The sequence below is a fragment of the Marmota flaviventris genome, chromosome 12, assembly GCF_047511675.1.
Source record: "Marmota flaviventris isolate mMarFla1 chromosome 12, mMarFla1.hap1, whole genome shotgun sequence".
Lineage (NCBI taxonomy): Eukaryota > Metazoa > Chordata > Mammalia > Rodentia > Sciuridae > Marmota > Marmota flaviventris.
The window spans coordinates 27,392,465-27,408,958 of record NC_092509.1 but is presented as its reverse complement, the minus strand read 5'-3'; the positions used below and the strand labels follow the sequence as shown (position 1 = coordinate 27,408,958).

General features: G+C 33.1%; 1 protein-coding gene across 3 annotated transcripts in view; it reads left to right on the top strand.

Annotated features, from left to right (window-relative positions):
- Positions 1–16,494, top strand: part of Upf2 (UPF2 regulator of nonsense mediated mRNA decay) — a 115,946-nt gene that overhangs the window by 3,494 nt on the left and 95,958 nt on the right. For all 3 annotated transcript variants that reach the window (XM_027944841.3, XM_071599801.1, XM_071599802.1), the window contains 3 exons: positions 1,480–1,859; positions 4,275–5,054; positions 15,301–15,461. In XM_027944841.3, coding sequence (XP_027800642.1) covers positions 1,498–1,859; positions 4,275–5,054; positions 15,301–15,461 — 1,303 coding nt within the window. In that variant the 5' untranslated portion in view covers positions 1,480–1,497. The remainder of the gene's footprint in view (positions 1–1,479; positions 1,860–4,274; positions 5,055–15,300; positions 15,462–16,494) is intronic.

The following is a 16,494-nucleotide window of genomic DNA, read 5'->3' as shown; positions in this document are numbered from 1 at the left end:
TGTGAGAAGGATAATTACCCTTCCATTAATAAATGCTAGTGTTGTCTTGACCATAAATAATAGTTACATGTTTTATTTTAGTAGTGATTGTTTAAACAGGAGTAACAGCTGTTATTTGTTCTGAATTCTACCAGTGGGGTTAATACGAGCTTTTGGGTCATGTCAAAATAATCATAGAACATGGAAATGCAGGAGAATAAGAAAGTAAAGGAGGAAAAAGAGAAGACTGAGAGAAGGTGCAGACTGTGGCCACTAAACTACTGTGTCTTACAAAAGTTACTTCTGCTGGCCTATGTTGTCTTCTTTGATAAGACTTTTTTTGTTGTTGTTGGCAGAAGCAAATCCTCTTTATAAAATATTTACTACTGCAAGTCTTATTGCTGTAGTTTAAAGCCCGCATTTGAAATTATTTAAGAATGCTGTGTAGGGGCTGGGGATGTGGCTCAAGCGGTAGCGTGCTCGCTTGGCATGCGTGCGGCCCGGGTTCGATCCTCAGCACCACATACAAAACAAAGATGTTGTGTCCGCCGATAACTAAAAAATAAATATTAAAAAAAAATTAAAAAAAAAAAGAATGCTGTGTATATACTTTGGCAGAAATATTATTTTCTTGTATAAAATCTTCAGGTTATTTAAGAATTAAAACATGAATACTGTCCATAAAATAAATCATATTAGAAAACTAAATCTGAGTAGGTAAATATTTTTTAGAAATGAAAAAATCTTGAATTTTGCTGGGAAATTTTTTTTTTTTTTTTTTTTAGTGGTGCTGGGGATTGAACCCAGGGCCTTGTGCATGCAAGGCAAACACTCTACCAATTGAGCTATGTCTCTAGCCCCAGGAAATGTTTTTTTTTTTTTTGTTGTTGTTCCAGTGTTTGTTCTTTCCAGTATTGAGCCTACATTTGTACACTAGTCCTGTCCAATAGAAATTTTCATCATGCTAGAAATATTCTATATCTGCACTGTCCTATGTTGTAGTCACCAATTGTGTGAAATTGAGCATTTGAAATATGGCTGGTGACTGTCTGAAGTTCAAGTTTTATTTAATTTTAACTAATTTACACTTAAGTAGCCACATGTGGCCAGTTCAGTGATTTTCAGCTAGTGGTGATTTTGCCCTCAGGGACATTTAATACCTGTATTCACAATTAATTGAGACACTGTTTTGGAGTGGATAATGATTGAATCTGGGTAATTGGTACAGTGAAGTTCTTTTATACTGTGCTGTCACTTTTATGTTTGAATTTTTCTCTAAGTAAAAAGTTTTAAAAATATTTGGAAATAGGCATAACTAATAATGATAGACTGTGAAATGAGACCAATGTGTTTATTATCACAGATACTAGTCATTTTGCATGCTTTTATTTAATCTCACAATTACCAACCTTCATTAATATGTTTTGTTTAAAAAGTAGCATCACATCACTAAATAAAATTCATTGTATTTGTAGTACTCACTTTCTTCTACTCTTACAGATTGTCCTGGGTCACATAATGCCAGCTGAGCGTAAAAAATCAGCAAGTATGGAAGAAAAAGAATCTTTATTAAACAACAAGGAAAAAGACTGCAGTGAAAGACGGCCAGTGTGCAGCAAGGAGAAACCAAAAGACGATCTCAAGATCACTGCCAAGAAGGAGGTCAGTAAGGTCCCTGAAGACAAAAAGAAGAAACTGGAAGAAGATAAGAGAAAAAAGGAAGACAAGGAACGCAAGAAAAAAGAGGAGGAAAAGGTGAAGGCAGAGGAAGAATTGAAAAAAAAAGAGGAAGAAGAAAAAAAGAGACATGAAGAGGAAGAGAGAAAAAAGCAAGAAGAGCAGGCAAAACGTCAGCAAGAAGAAGAAGCTGCTCAATTGAAGTAAGAAATTTTAATCATTGATATGATGGAATGGGAAGATTGGATTATTTTGGAGAAAAATGATTATTTGAAATAAAACTGACTAGGTGCACCTCTTTGAGGTTTATGAGTATCTTAAATTGTTCTCTTAGTTCCACCCTTGATTAAGGAGGTCCTTTAATTATTTAGTTTAAGTAATAGTAGTCATCTTTAATAGTTTACGAGGTCTGTGGTAATCTGGATTTTTTTTTTTTTCTTAAACTTTCTTTTCATAGTATGATAATACTCTTATTATCAGCTATACTTTTTGCCAAAGTTTTTTTAGTATCTCTTTTTCATGAAGTTTAGGTGTGGTAGGCAGTAGTAATGACCACATTTTGCAGTATTTGCAACCCTGAGAGTTAAATGCTTATTATTTTAATTTTCTTTTTAAAAATAATAAATTCATGTTCTTTTTTGGGGGGTGGGGGTACCAGGGATTGAACTCAGGGGCACTAGACCACTGAGCCAAATTCCTAGCCCTCATATTCAGTTTTACAATAACATTTTCTCCCTTTCTTATTAAAAGACTTTAAAAACAAAACACTACTTTTTATTGGGGAAATTTCAAATATTTGGAAGCAGAATGGCATAATGAACCAGCCTCTCTATCTACCCAGCATCAACAATTGCCCAATTTTCCTCATGGAATAATTTTAAGTATCATATTATTTTACTTGTAAAGAATTCTTTATAAAAAAAAGAATTATCTAATTCAAATACATAATAAAGAATTATCTAATTCAAATACATAATACATTATTAAGATGTACTTACATTGCTAAGCTTTTGTTTGGCTAGGAACTTTCCAAAAAATACTCAAATGTTCACGTTCCCAGTGGTGGACACATCCTCTATGTTAACATATTAGAGCTTTTTGGTGGAAAAATCATAGAATTATAGAGTAAGTTGGGAATGATTATCTAAAAAAGATGAGATAAAATTTTTTTGTGGGGCTGGGGATGTGGCTCAAGCGGTAGCGCGCTTGCCTGGCATGCGTGCGGCCCGGGTTCGATCCTCAGCACCACATACAAACAAAGATGTTGTGTCCGCCGAAAAACTAAAGAATAAATATTAAAAAAAAAATAAATAAATAAAAAAATAAAATTTTTTTGTAAATTTATGTATATATATTTTTAAAGGGAATATTATGCTCCAAACATTTTGATTTTATTTATTTGTTTTTATGTGTTGCTGAGGATTGAACCCAGTGCCTCACACATACTAGACAAGTGCTCTACCACTGAGCCACAACCCCAGGCCTCGCAGACTCTTTTTTTTCCCCTAATGTTTTTATTTATTTATTTATTTATTTATTTTTTAGGTGTGGATGGACACAACTCAATGCCTTTATTTTTATGTGGTACTGTGGTGCTGAGGATCGAACCCAGGTCCTGCCCATGTTAGGCGAACGCTCTATTGCTGAGCCACAATCCCAGCCCCCTCACAGACTCTTAAAGTCAGATTATTATTCTCCTCTCAACCCTGCTCAGATTACTGCAATCTAAGCTGGTTTCATCTCTTCAGTGGAAAAATGGATGTATCTTAAGTTTTTAGAATAAGTTGAGTTTATTCACTTTCTATTAAAGGACTTTTAACTGATAGTTTTCGTTCCTTTCCACATTTTTTAAATTATGCTTGAATTTTTAGCAAGTGCTTTCTTGAAAGTTTCATTAATGCTCAGTATGGAAAAAAGTATCTAGTATTTCAAATCAGTTTTTTGTGCTGGAGTAGAGCACTTGTCCTAGCTTTTGAGAGACTCCGGATTCAATTGTTAGTACCTCAAAAAAAAAAATTTTTTTTTCTCACAAAACATTTTAAATAAATTTTCTTAAAATGCTTAATCCCCCCCCCCCCATATTGGGGGGCCTCATGCATTCCAGGCAAGCACTCTTATCACTAAACTACTTGCCTAGCCCTACAATTATTATTTGTTGAAATATTTTTTGTGGATGTTTTTTTTTCTGTATTTACCCCATGCCTTTGCTTGCTTTACATTTTACATCCTTCTTGAGCATATTTTATTTTCATATGGGCAGAATGATTTTTAATTTTGTTTTTGTTGTTTTTTTGCAGTGCTGGGGATTGAACCCAGGATCTTGCGCGCATTAGTAAGCACGCCACCATAGTCCCACCACAACCCACATTTTTAAATTTTGATCTAGTTGTTTTCAATCCTTTGCTCTACTCACATGCAGTATTAATCAGCATATTGAGCTCTCATTGTGTTAAGTCATTAATAAAATGTCTTAAAAAGTAATGAAAAGTCAATTTGGTTTTTGATCCCCTTGGATTCTGATACACACATGATTATTTTTTCATTGGCATTTATTCTTATGGGATTTATCAAGGATGCTTTGAAATATATATTTACTTATGTTTTTGCTTTTTACATAGAGAAAAAGAAGAATCCCTTCAGCTTCATCAGGAGGCTTGGGAACGGCATCAATTAAGAAAGGAACTCCGCAGCAAAAACCAAAATGCTCCAGACAACCGACCAGAGGAAAATTTCTTTAGCCGCCTAGACTCGAGTTTGAAGAAAAATACTGCTTTTGTCAAGAAACTAAAAACTATTACAGAACAACAGAGAGACTCCTTGTCCCATGATTTTAATGGCCTAAATTTAAGCAAATACATTGCAGAAGCTGTAGCTTCCATTGTGGAAGCCAAACTAAAAATCTCTGATGTGAACTGTGCTGTGCACCTGTGTTCTCTGTTTCACCAGCGTTATGCCGACTTTGCCCCCTCACTTCTTCAGGTCTGGAAAAAACACTTTGAAGCAAGGAAAGAGGAGAAAACACCTAACATTACCAAGCTGAGGACTGATTTGCGTTTCATAGCAGAACTGACGATTGTTGGGATTTTCACTGACAAGGAAGGTCTTTCCTTAATCTATGAACAGCTAAAAAATATTATTAATGCTGATCGAGAATCCCACACTCATGTTTCTGTGGTGATTAGTTTCTGTCGCCATTGTGGAGATGATATTGCTGGACTTGTACCAAGGAGAGTAAAGAGTGCTGCAGAGAAGTTTAGTTTGAGTTTTCCTCCTAGTGAGATAATTAGTCCAGAGAAACAACAGCCTTTCCAGAATCTTTTAAAAGAGTACTTTACATCTTTGACCAAACACCTGAAAAGGGACCACAGGGAGCTCCAGAATACTGAGAGACAAAACAGGTGATTTTCAAATGTTTCTCAGAATTGAGAATTTATTTTGGAGCTCATACTTAAAAATGTTTAAAGTCTTCATGCTACTGAAAGAACTTATGGAAAAGGGCTGCTTACAGGTGATTTTTTAACATTCCAGGAAAATTTCCAAGTATAACAGTCTAAATACTCATGTTTAAATCGAAAATAGATTTTGTTTCTGATTTTAAAAGAAATCTGGCACGTAGATGGTAATTTTTGCTTTGTGGATGTTTTATTCCTGCAATTTTAAAGTTTCCTTAATATTGAGTAAATTTTCTTTTCTGTCACTTTAACTTCCCTGTTACTATTTTTTTTTATGATTTGATGTTCTCTCTCTATAACTGGTTTGCTTTCATTGTTTTGTACTTAAAGTTGATAATGTCACTGCTGCTACTTGCTCTTTTTAAGAAATGAGTCACTCATTAGCAGTGGTATTTCAGAACAGAATTTTGAGAAATAGTGCATAAAATTACCTGTGAGAAATTTTCTTTGCAACTATAAAATGCTTTTATAGAAGGCTTCTTGGGGCGCATCCATTTGAAATTCTAAAGGAATAGTGTGCTGTGGCTGTGGTAAATTGATGAAGAGACCTGACTAGGGCTAACTTTGATTTATACAAGATATTTGTAGACTCAGTTGAAAATGCAAGGAGGAGTCACCAAGCTAGAGGTTGATATAGTTTGTGGACATTGAATCAACTTTTATGAAGGAGGGGTGAGTGGTTGCAGAAAGGAGGTAACAGCAATATATTTTTGCTGAATATAACTAGTTAAATTGCATGGTTGAGAACCTGGAATTACTATTTATCAGAAATTAGTATGGGGGGAGAGGAGTACCTTTCTGTTCCCAAAAGCATGCAGTGGAGAATAGGACTGTCAGTAATTACCACTAGAAGATGATTGACTTAGCCAGAAGAGAACACAGTAACTATATGCCAGTAGAGGTATAGTTATGACAGGGTCATGTAGATGCAGAAATTATGTGGTTAAAGCTGGTGGCTAAATGTCAATGAGAATTTAAGATAAAAATGTTGTTATCAATGATTCTTCAAAAAAAAAAAAAAAAGGCCATATGTGTGGTAATAGATGCTTATAGTTCCGGCTACTCGGGGCTGAGAGGTTCACTTGAACCCATCAGTTTGAGGACTGCCTGGGCAACATAGCAAGTCCTTCATTGGGCACAGTGGTGCATGCCTGTCATCCCAGTGGCTTGGGAGGCTGAAGCAGGAGGATCGTGAGTTCAAAGCCAGCCTCAGCAAAAAGCAAGGCAATAAGCAACTAAGTGAGACCCTGTCTCTAAATACGAAATAGGGCTGGGATGTCGCTCAGTGGCTGAGTGCCCCTGAGTTCAATCCCCAGTATCCCCCACCAAAAGAAGAATTTCTATTCTTGACTTGTATTTTGGAATTTTAATAGTTCTCACATATTTAAAGTTTCTTAATTGTGAGTTCCATAATTTGTCATCTTCATAGTCTTTTCCCATACTTTTAATTTTATTTATTTATTTAAATTTTTTTTTTTAATATTTATTTTCTAGGTGTAGATGGACACAACACAATACCTTTATTTTTATGAGGTGCTGAGGATCGAACCCGGGCCCTGCCCATGCTAGGCGAATACTCTACCACTGAGCCACAATCCCAGTCCTTTTCCCATACTTTTTTTTTTTTTTAATTTTTTAATATTTATTTTTTTAGTATTTGGCGGACACAACATCTTTGTTTGTATGTGGTGCTGAGGATCGAACCCCGGCCGCAGGCATACCAGGCGAGCAAGCTACCACTTGAACTACATCCGCAGCCCCCATTTTTCCCATACTTTTTAAAAAAATGTTTATTTTTTAATTTTAGGTGGACACAATGTTTTTAGTTTATGTGGTGCTGAGGATTGAACCCAGTGCCTCATGCACTGGCGAGTGCTCTACCTCTGAGCCATAACCCTGGCCTCCTTTCCCATACTTTCTATTTAATATATTCACAACTCTTTACTTTGTCAGTATGCTAATAAGTAATTAGTTTTATTGGCTACTTTAAGGGTGTTTGTATATTTATTTTTGGTCTCACAGAATCTTAGAGAAAGTCTACAGTGATTTAATCTAGTCACCTCTCCAATTCAGAAATATACTTTACAGATTCATAATGGATCTTATCTAACATTGTTATTCCTCTTAATACCTCCCAAAGGAGCTCAGTGTTCTCTGAACCATTCCAGTGTTGAACACATGTATTTGTTTTGAATTCTTTGTTATATCAAGCTGAAATTGAACTCCCCGTAAAATGATTCATTTTAATTTAGGTTTCTTTTTCTTTTTTCTTCCTGGTACAAGTAGAATAAAGCTACTTAAAGTGGGAGTCATGAACTTTTTTTACTTGTTCACAATGAATTAAGTATAAGATACTGAGTCAATATTTAGAAGTATTAAAATAATTTTCTATTGCCCTGATATTCTTTCTGTATTTTATGAAAATATCTATAATGATTGGGGGGAAATCAGTCCTTTACCACAGATGTTTGAGAAGCACTTGTGTGTGACATGTATCTTCTTTTATTCCCATACATTACCTTAGATATTTGTAGACTGCCAGCATGTTTTCCATATTAAATACCCTCAGTTCTTGAGTTTGTTCCAGGACTTCCAGGTACTCCACTATCTTTAGGACTTTTGTTTTTGATGCATTCTTTTCTGTGATCTAAAACTGCTTTGGCTTTTATAATATCCTTTTCATTCTTTTCACTTTTCATTAGGCTTATTTTCACTGCTATCAAGCTATTTCTTCATCTTGAACTAATACTTTTTTAACCTGAAGTATGTACTTTTGTAATTTAAACCTTTAAAGATGCTTTTGGCATACTACTTTAACCTAAAGATAATTTTGAATATTGATTTTTAGTTAAGTACGTAGATAAATATATGAGAACCTATCTGCTGACTTTAAGCTTTGACAAGCATATCTTCTGTTTATTTATTATTCAAATTGTTGATAAACAACTTTGGCTTTCTTTGGAAATTTTTATTCATTTGGATACAGAACTATTAATCTATGTTTATTAGAGAAGGTTACTTGCCTAGTATAGATTGACATTATCCTTGTGGAAGCCATTTGCCATGGGAGACTTTGTTCACTTACAGACATAATAATTTGGGGGATGTGAGAATCTTAATCATAGAAAACAGTTGGCATATGGCTTTATAAATTACTCATGCCATAGGGTAGCTTCACTCCAAGCATCATCCATAGTGTGGATGCAGATACCTGACTGAGCAAAAAAGTGCTGAGGAATGGATTAATGCCCAATCCCTGCTTGACCCAATGTTAGTTTTTTCCCTTTTAAGGAAACATTAAAGTATACTGATAAAATAATCAGTTTCTAAAAGATTGTCCTTTCCAGCCAGGTGTGGTAGCACACCTCTCTAAACCTTAGCTACTTGGGAGGCTAAGACAGGAGGAGTGCAAGTTCAAGGCCAGCATGGACAACTTAGTGATACCCTGTCTGAAAAAAATAAAATAAAAAGAACTGGGCATGTAACTCAGTAATAGAAGGCACCTGGGTTCCTTTCCCACTACTAGGGAAAAAAATATAGTTTCTTCTTCCCAATTATTATCTAGTAGGTGTTTTCATGGGAATAAGTCACTGTCAGTAGTTTTCCCAGTGGGGTTTCTTTTGGGTCTGATAATGCTAGAAAACCAAGTACCAAGCTAGCTCATACTTAAGACTCATGTAGTTAAATTTCTTTAAGCCTTTATTCATTATTTTTAAAAACAGTCAAACACGGAATTATTTTCAGTCTAGGACTCATAAGTACTCTCAACTATTTTAATGTAACTTGGGAGATAGCAGATAAAAAAAAGATAACTTCTTTTATTAAAGTCATGATACAGTAAAGTTTGTACTTAAAAATTTATTCAACCAAATTTTTTTTTTTTTTTTTTGTACTGGGAATTGAACCCAGGGGTACTTAACCACTGAGCCACACCCCCAGACCTTTTTTATATTTTATTTATAGATGGGATCTTACTGAGTTGCTTAGGGCCTTTCTAAGTTGCTAAGGCTGGCTTTGAACTTAAGATCCTCCTGCCTTAGCGTTTCGAGCCACTGGGATTACAGGCATGGGCCACTGTATCCGGCTTCAACCATTTTTTAAACAGACAAGTAAAATCTCTGGTTCTTTCTTAAAGACATCAGAGTGAATGAGCAAAAGAAGTGATTAAATGAGTCATATTGAGCCTTCTAACTTATATTTGGACCTATTTCATAGTTAGTGGTAGCAGGTAGTTTTCATATGTACTTACGTAGCAGGTAGTTTCTTAGTACCTAAGAAAATTTGCAATTTTAAGCAAACAATATGGTTGACCTTGGGTAATTTTTTTTCTTTCTTTTTTTTTTTAAATATCAACCCTTCCATTCTTTTTAGTTGTAGATGGACATAATATCTTTATTTGTATTTACTTATTTATTTTATGTGGTGCTGAGGATTGAACCCAGGGCCTCACGCTTGCAAGGCAAGTGCTCTAGCCCTGAGCTACAACTCTAGTCCTGGGTTGGGTAAATTCTAATAAATTTGAATCTATAAATGTTTTTTATACACACTTGGTTAAGTGATTTGGGGAGTTATAATTAATATTCATACATTTTAAATTATCATCTAGTAATATTTGCCAATTTGGAGTAAATAGCTTTTTAGCAGTATTGCCTTCTGTTATATTCAGTTCTTAACTTTTCTTTCAAGTGAATTATACCTATCCTTGTAGTAGGTTGTTTGATCAGTGGTAGTGTTTAAGCATTGTTAAGTATGACCTCACTGTAGTTTAGACTTAAGGAAGTTCTAAATATTTAAGAGCTCTAAAATTGTTATCTCTTGTTTTATATTCTACTAATTTTGATTAAATGACTTTAATATAGTAGTTGTTTGATAAACACTCAAATGGGTACAGTTAGGCTTTACTATATATTCATCTTTTCAAAAGATAATGCATCCATAATCAAATTAATTCTAAAATGAGGTCAGAAGAAAATTTGATAATTCTAGAGCAAATTTTTATGACAGTTTGACAGAATACAGGAGGACATAAAAAGTAAAACCCAGTGGTTTTTCTTGAGTCTCCTTCATGATAATTTTTTCAAGATTTTGGCCATGTTATTTTGTATGATCGCACAAGGGCAAAGTTAAAAAAGATGTTCTGTATTCTTGCTGAGATTTTTTTTCTTTATTAATTTGGCTAATGGAAGAAAGTCTTACCTTCCCTACAGTGTGCTTTAGCAGGGTTTTTCCCCCCTTCTGAAAACACCATTTTAATTTAATATAATGTATGACCTGTATGATCTTAATTGATCTTCACATTACTCCTAAAAGAACACCTTTATTTTGAAGGTAATAGATTGAGGGATTTAAGGAGTTGCCCAGTGTAACAAAGATCAGGTTCTTTGCTTCAGTGCTATACTTTTCACAATTATATAGTGCCCATTATTATCTGTATTTAGTACTTTTTCTTCTTTTTAAAATGTCTCCAGTGTTAGCCACTCTGTAGTTACCAAGTTAATGTAAATGACGAACCTGAAAGAGACCATAAAGCACCTTAAACTGGGTAGGGTTGCTTTGACATATGCATTTGAGAGACATAATTTCAGCGTATAGTAGATAATTTTAGCTTGAGGGTCAGCCTAGTCCAGTATTGAAGAGCGTGGATTCTGGAGCCAGAATTAGACCTTTTACTCATTCATTCTATAATCTTGGGCAAGTTACCTAACCACATCTCTGTGCTTTAATTTTCCCATCTGTAAAATGGGGCTAACAATAGTATTCTACCTCTGAGATAGATGTGAATTATGTAATGAATTCTTAGCTTTAAAAAGCACTTATAAACAGTATCTGGCACATGTTAAGTGTTGAGTAAATATTAGCTGTTATGAATATGTTCCATGCTTAATCTTTCTAAAAACTCTTGATTGAGAATTTCTCATCTTTTTATCATTTTGAGAATTTGAACATTAAACTTATTAAATCTTTTTTTTTTTTTTAGTGCTGGGGATTGAACCCAGGGCCTTGTGCATGCAAAGCAAGTACTCTACCAACTGAACTATATCCCCATCCCTAAACATTATTAAGTCTTAATAGCTTTTTTAAAAAAAATCATTATTATGATTTTAGTTGTAGATGTACAGGATGCCTTTATTTTATTTGTTCATTTTCATGTGGTGCTAAGGATTGAACCCAGTGCCCATGAATGCTAGGCAAGTGGTCTGCTGCTGAGCTACAGCCCCATCCCCCTTAATAGCTTTTTTAAAAACTAATTTTTCAAGAAAATACAAAGCAACAAAATAACCGATACAAAATTTAAAACTAACAAAGTAACTAAAGATGAAAAAATGTCTCTTAATACAAGGCATTAATAGTTTTCTGGTTTATGAGATCAAATGCTTAATTCAAGAATGGACTATTTGATATTTTCTGTCAGTGTTACAATATTAAATGAGTAATATTGAAAGTGCTTCACAGGGGCTGGGGTTATAGCTCAGCGGTAGAACGCTTGCCTCGCACTTATGAGGTACTGGGTTTGATCTTCAGCACCACAGAAAAAAATAAATAAAATAAATAAAGATTGTGTCCATCTTTTTTAAAAAAATCTTAAAAAACAAAAAGTGCTTCACAAACCTAAGATTGATACACCATATGCTCTCAGACAGTGATGGCTCATATAAAGTTGGGTAAAGGTGATCTACTTTTTAAAATATTTTTATTTTAATGAGTAAGACTTAAAATGTTTTTTTTTTAATTGTTTGCTTTTCACATCTGTAAAAGTGGATCAGTACATCCCTATTGTACAATAATTTGAGAAGGAATGAAGTAGATCATAAACATTTTACAGTGACACTAAATTGATTAATTCCTGTCATGACAGGGGTTGGCATACTATGGCTGGTAGGCCAGCTTAGTCCCATGATTAGTTTTTGTACTTTTTTAAATGGTTGAAAAACATCAAAAGTAGAATGATACTTTTTGAAACATGAAAATTATATGAAATTCAAATTTCAGTGTTCATAAATAAAGTTGTATTGTAATGTAGTCATACATTGTTTACATACTGTTTGTGACTGCTTTTGTACTATCATAGCAGGATTGAGTAGTTTCCACAAAAACCCTGTGGTCTGTAAAACCTAAAAATATTTACTCTCTGGCTTAAAATGTTCACTGTTTATAGAAAAGGTTTACTGACTTCTGATCTATGACATTTTCAAAAGAATGGTTTTAGTTCAACTTTATGTAATAAATATTTCAAAAAGATAGTAATTAAAATGATTCATGATGAATTGTTTTTAGCTTACTTGTATTTTCAGCGTTATATTCCCATGGAAATTTTAGTAAGAGATGGTGGTTGTAGCTCAATGGTAGACCATTTGCCTAGCATGCCTTGGAGACCACAGGTTTAATCCCCAGCACTGTAAAAAAAAAAATAAAAAAAAAAAATAAATATTTTTTAAGTTTTTTTCTTTCTTTCTTTTTTTTTTTTTAATAACACTAATATAAAGAAGAGGATCTCTTTGTTCAAATGTGTTGTGAAGTTTAGTTCACAGAGGTGCTTTCTTTTCTTTTTCTTTTTTCTTTTTGGCAGTGTGGGGATTGATCCCAGGGCCTTGCACCTTGTCACAGAGATTTTCTAAAAACATTTATTTTCTCTTCCGTTTTTATAGAGTTACAAAAAATTGACATATACAGTACATAAGTTATAAATGTTTCATTTTAATTTCATTAGAATTTCTAAGTGATTCTAGTGCTTTTGAATGTTCAAGTACCTGTTATATGTTGTTTGTCTACTTTAAGTCTTCTATTTAGTCTTATTACATACTGTGGATTTAGTCAGATATTTATGAAATGGTCAAGGAAAACATGAATAAAATTTGTTGTATCTTGTCCTGCTTACTAAGTACTCTGTTTAAGATGGGTTAGAAGACAAACCAACCAAATCTAAACTTTTTCATTGAGAATTGTTCTTATAATAATAATCTTCTCTTTAGGTGGTTAGGTAGATTAGTGCTGTTAAAAGAATTTGATCATGGAATTGAGAGTAGGAGGAGGACAAGGTCTATTTTTGAAGCTTTTAAGTTTTAGTTTGATTTCAGTAGACTGGAAAGGAACTGTAGCATAGACACAGAGAATCATTATTGAGTTAAGTCACTTTTAACTGACCAGGTTCAGAGTACCAGGCAAGTAGTTGAATGAGAAGTTGGACTGTTCATTTTCTGTTCTCGATATTCATCACTTTGATACTGTTTATGTATCAGAAATCCTTAGTATTGTTTATCTTAACCAACTGTGTTTACTTTAGATGAACAGAATGTCAGAACTTATTAGAGAAATGATTTTTCAGGTTATGTTATTCTGAGATATTTTCCAGTTTCTTTCCATTGTCATTTGAGGTTATGAAATCTCTTAGGATAATTATCCCTTCCAACATAATTTGCTTCAAAAAGAACTCTTCAATTTTTATCAGTTAACATATTTCTAATAATACATGGCAAACATTTTAAAGTAGCTTACTTTTGAAAATCATTTATTTAATGGCTTAAAAAAAGCAAAAAAGCTTCCATAATCATTTGTTTTAGAATTTCTGATTAAAAGTTCCCCCATGTTGGATGTGGTGGCCTATTCCTGTAATCCCAGCAGCTCAGGAGGCTGAGGCAGGAGGATAATAAAAGAAAGTTTCTTTCATGGGTTTTTAAGTTTTAAAGTTCATTCATAAACTTATTAGATGAAGCTTTGTTTTTGCCTATAATATCAGTTTGAAATAAATATTTGAAGAGGGGATAAAATTGTTTTCTAATAATATTTTTTAGAGTTTTTAGAGAAACATTGAATTATCATCATTAGACTATTTTTACATTTTTCTGATATGTTGGTAGAATGATATTGTCTAATATATATTTAAATTATAAGAAAATTGGCTTTAAAAATTCTAATTTTAGACCCTGAGAGGCCAGATTTGAAAAAGGGAAAATGATTGAAATTAATGACGTGCTTGTAAATGGGAACTGATTTTCCTAACATAGAAAATGTTATTTGGAATATTTCAGAATTTCAACAAAAGTTTTTGTGAGAATAGATTAACAAAGGAAAGTTTGGAAATTGTTCCAAATAAGAGGAAAGAATAAGTCTAGGCATAATTATTCTACTTTATTTTCTTCTACTATTAAGATGATAGTATCTTAAAAAATAAAACTAAAAACTCATTTTCTTCCATGTTTATAAGAAAACTGAAATGACAAGTAATGAGAAAACTTCTAAGTTTCACTTTTGAAAATGACTTAATTTATAATTTATGATTGACTTTAAAACCTGTGTTGTATTGCATTATGGTTTATAAATTTCAGATGTTATACCACCACATAAATATTTAATACAGAAAAAAATGGATTCTTTTGTATAAGTTTCAACTGTTTTTCCTGATATGGTGGGAATTTGGACTTTTTAAATTTTGGTATTTTCCAGTATTGCATTTGTAATCATTGGTGACCTATTGGTATAGTGTTATAAAGTGAAAGAATAATTGTATCTTCTAGTCTCCTCAAGATAGCCTGGACTTGGGTAAGTGGGTTGCTCAATTAATATTTGTGAAATGGATAAATAACCAGTATTTGTAGTGTAAATTGAGAATTGGATCTATGGGTGATGTAGGCTTCTTAAGATACAGTTTGATTCATACTGTCATAGAAGTTTAACTGATTCTGTTTTTGAACCTATTCAAAACTGTTGTTTTTGTAATCTGACTTTTGGTTAACTGTATGAGTATGGCATAACAATATTAAATAATTTATAGTACATTGTTAAACATGACACGATAAAATCATTGTGGAGGTTTAAGGATAACTGATTATAACTTGTTGCTTTGGAAAACTAATTTGTTAATTGCATTAAATATTTTTTGATTAATTGTATCATAGGGAGAGTATTGCTGTAACAAAATACTCAGTCTTTCATTATTTAGTTGTATATGGTTAAATATTAATGGCATTTTGAATACATCATTTTTTTGAGGGAATTTTAATTGTTTAGGTCATTTGATTATATATATTTTAATTTTCAGATATATCTAGAAAATGTAATAAAAATTAAGTTATCAAGGAAGGTTGTACTAAATTTGTGTTTCGAGAAGATCGGATTTTTATGGTACATTTCCCATGTAACAACACATATGTGTGCTTTGATGAGTTTATCAGATTATTTCATCATTTGCTTATAGGCGTATTCTACATTCTAAAGGGGAGCTAAGTGAAGATAGACATAAACAGTATGAAGAATTTGCTATGTCTTATCAGAAACTGCTGGCAAATTCTCAATCCTTAGCAGATCTTTTGGATGAAAATATGCCAGATCTTCCTCAGGACAAACCAACACCAGAAGGTAAGGTGTCCTTAAAAGCACTAACACTTACCTTTAGCCTTGTCAAATGTATATTATTGAAAATTTAAGTTTAAAATGGCTTCAAAATATTTTAAATAAAGAAATGGTATCTAGGTCTAATAAATAACCTTGAAAAATTATTTGAACTGCATCCTCAAATAGAAAAGACTTTATACTTAGAGAATAATTATTAGTCATTATAGCAAGTTCCTTCAGCTTTTTTTTAATAGATATCCTCAGATTATATCCAAATAGGGACCTGTCTTACACTATACTTGGGATTACAGAAAGATTTACTTGATAAGGTAATGAGAAGGTGAACTGGATATTGGGATTCTAATATTTATTTATCCTTGTTTTTGATTTATTGTTTTGAATGATATTTAGAACTAAAGTTTACTTTGTTGTTTTATGAGATGAATTATTAGTAAAAGGAGTTGTTTTTCATATTATTTCAAAGGTGTTTTAAACTTCCTTATTCTTTTTCAGGGGGTTCCTAATACTTTTACCTCATTATAACAAATATTTGATAAAATAATTATGGCTACATTAGGTAGATAATTATTAACAAATCATTAATCTTTAAAACATCCTGTCCCCAGATATAGATACGGATGAGCTTCCTGCATTAGAGTGTGGAAAGGGATCCTCCACCACAAGTGCCATTGGCAGGTCTGAAAGGCAGGTAGCTAGCTGGTTTACACTAATCAGCAAGTAGTGAGGCCACAGCACACATTTGAATTTTATGGATAAGATGCCTATTTACAGAGGCAAAGAAGGGAGAAAGAACCAATTGTAAGGCTCAGTTTTTCTAGTCCATTTCTCAAACTATTGGGATAAAAAACCAACTACTAAGAAAGTAATTCAGGCTGGGGTTGTGGTAGAGCACTTGCCTAGCACATCTGAGGCACTGGGTTTCATCCTCAGCACGACACGCACAAAATAAAGTTATTTAAAAAATAAAGAAATTCAGGGCTTGGGATGTAGCTAGGGGAGAGCACTTGTTTAACATGTGTGAGATCCTCAGTTCAGT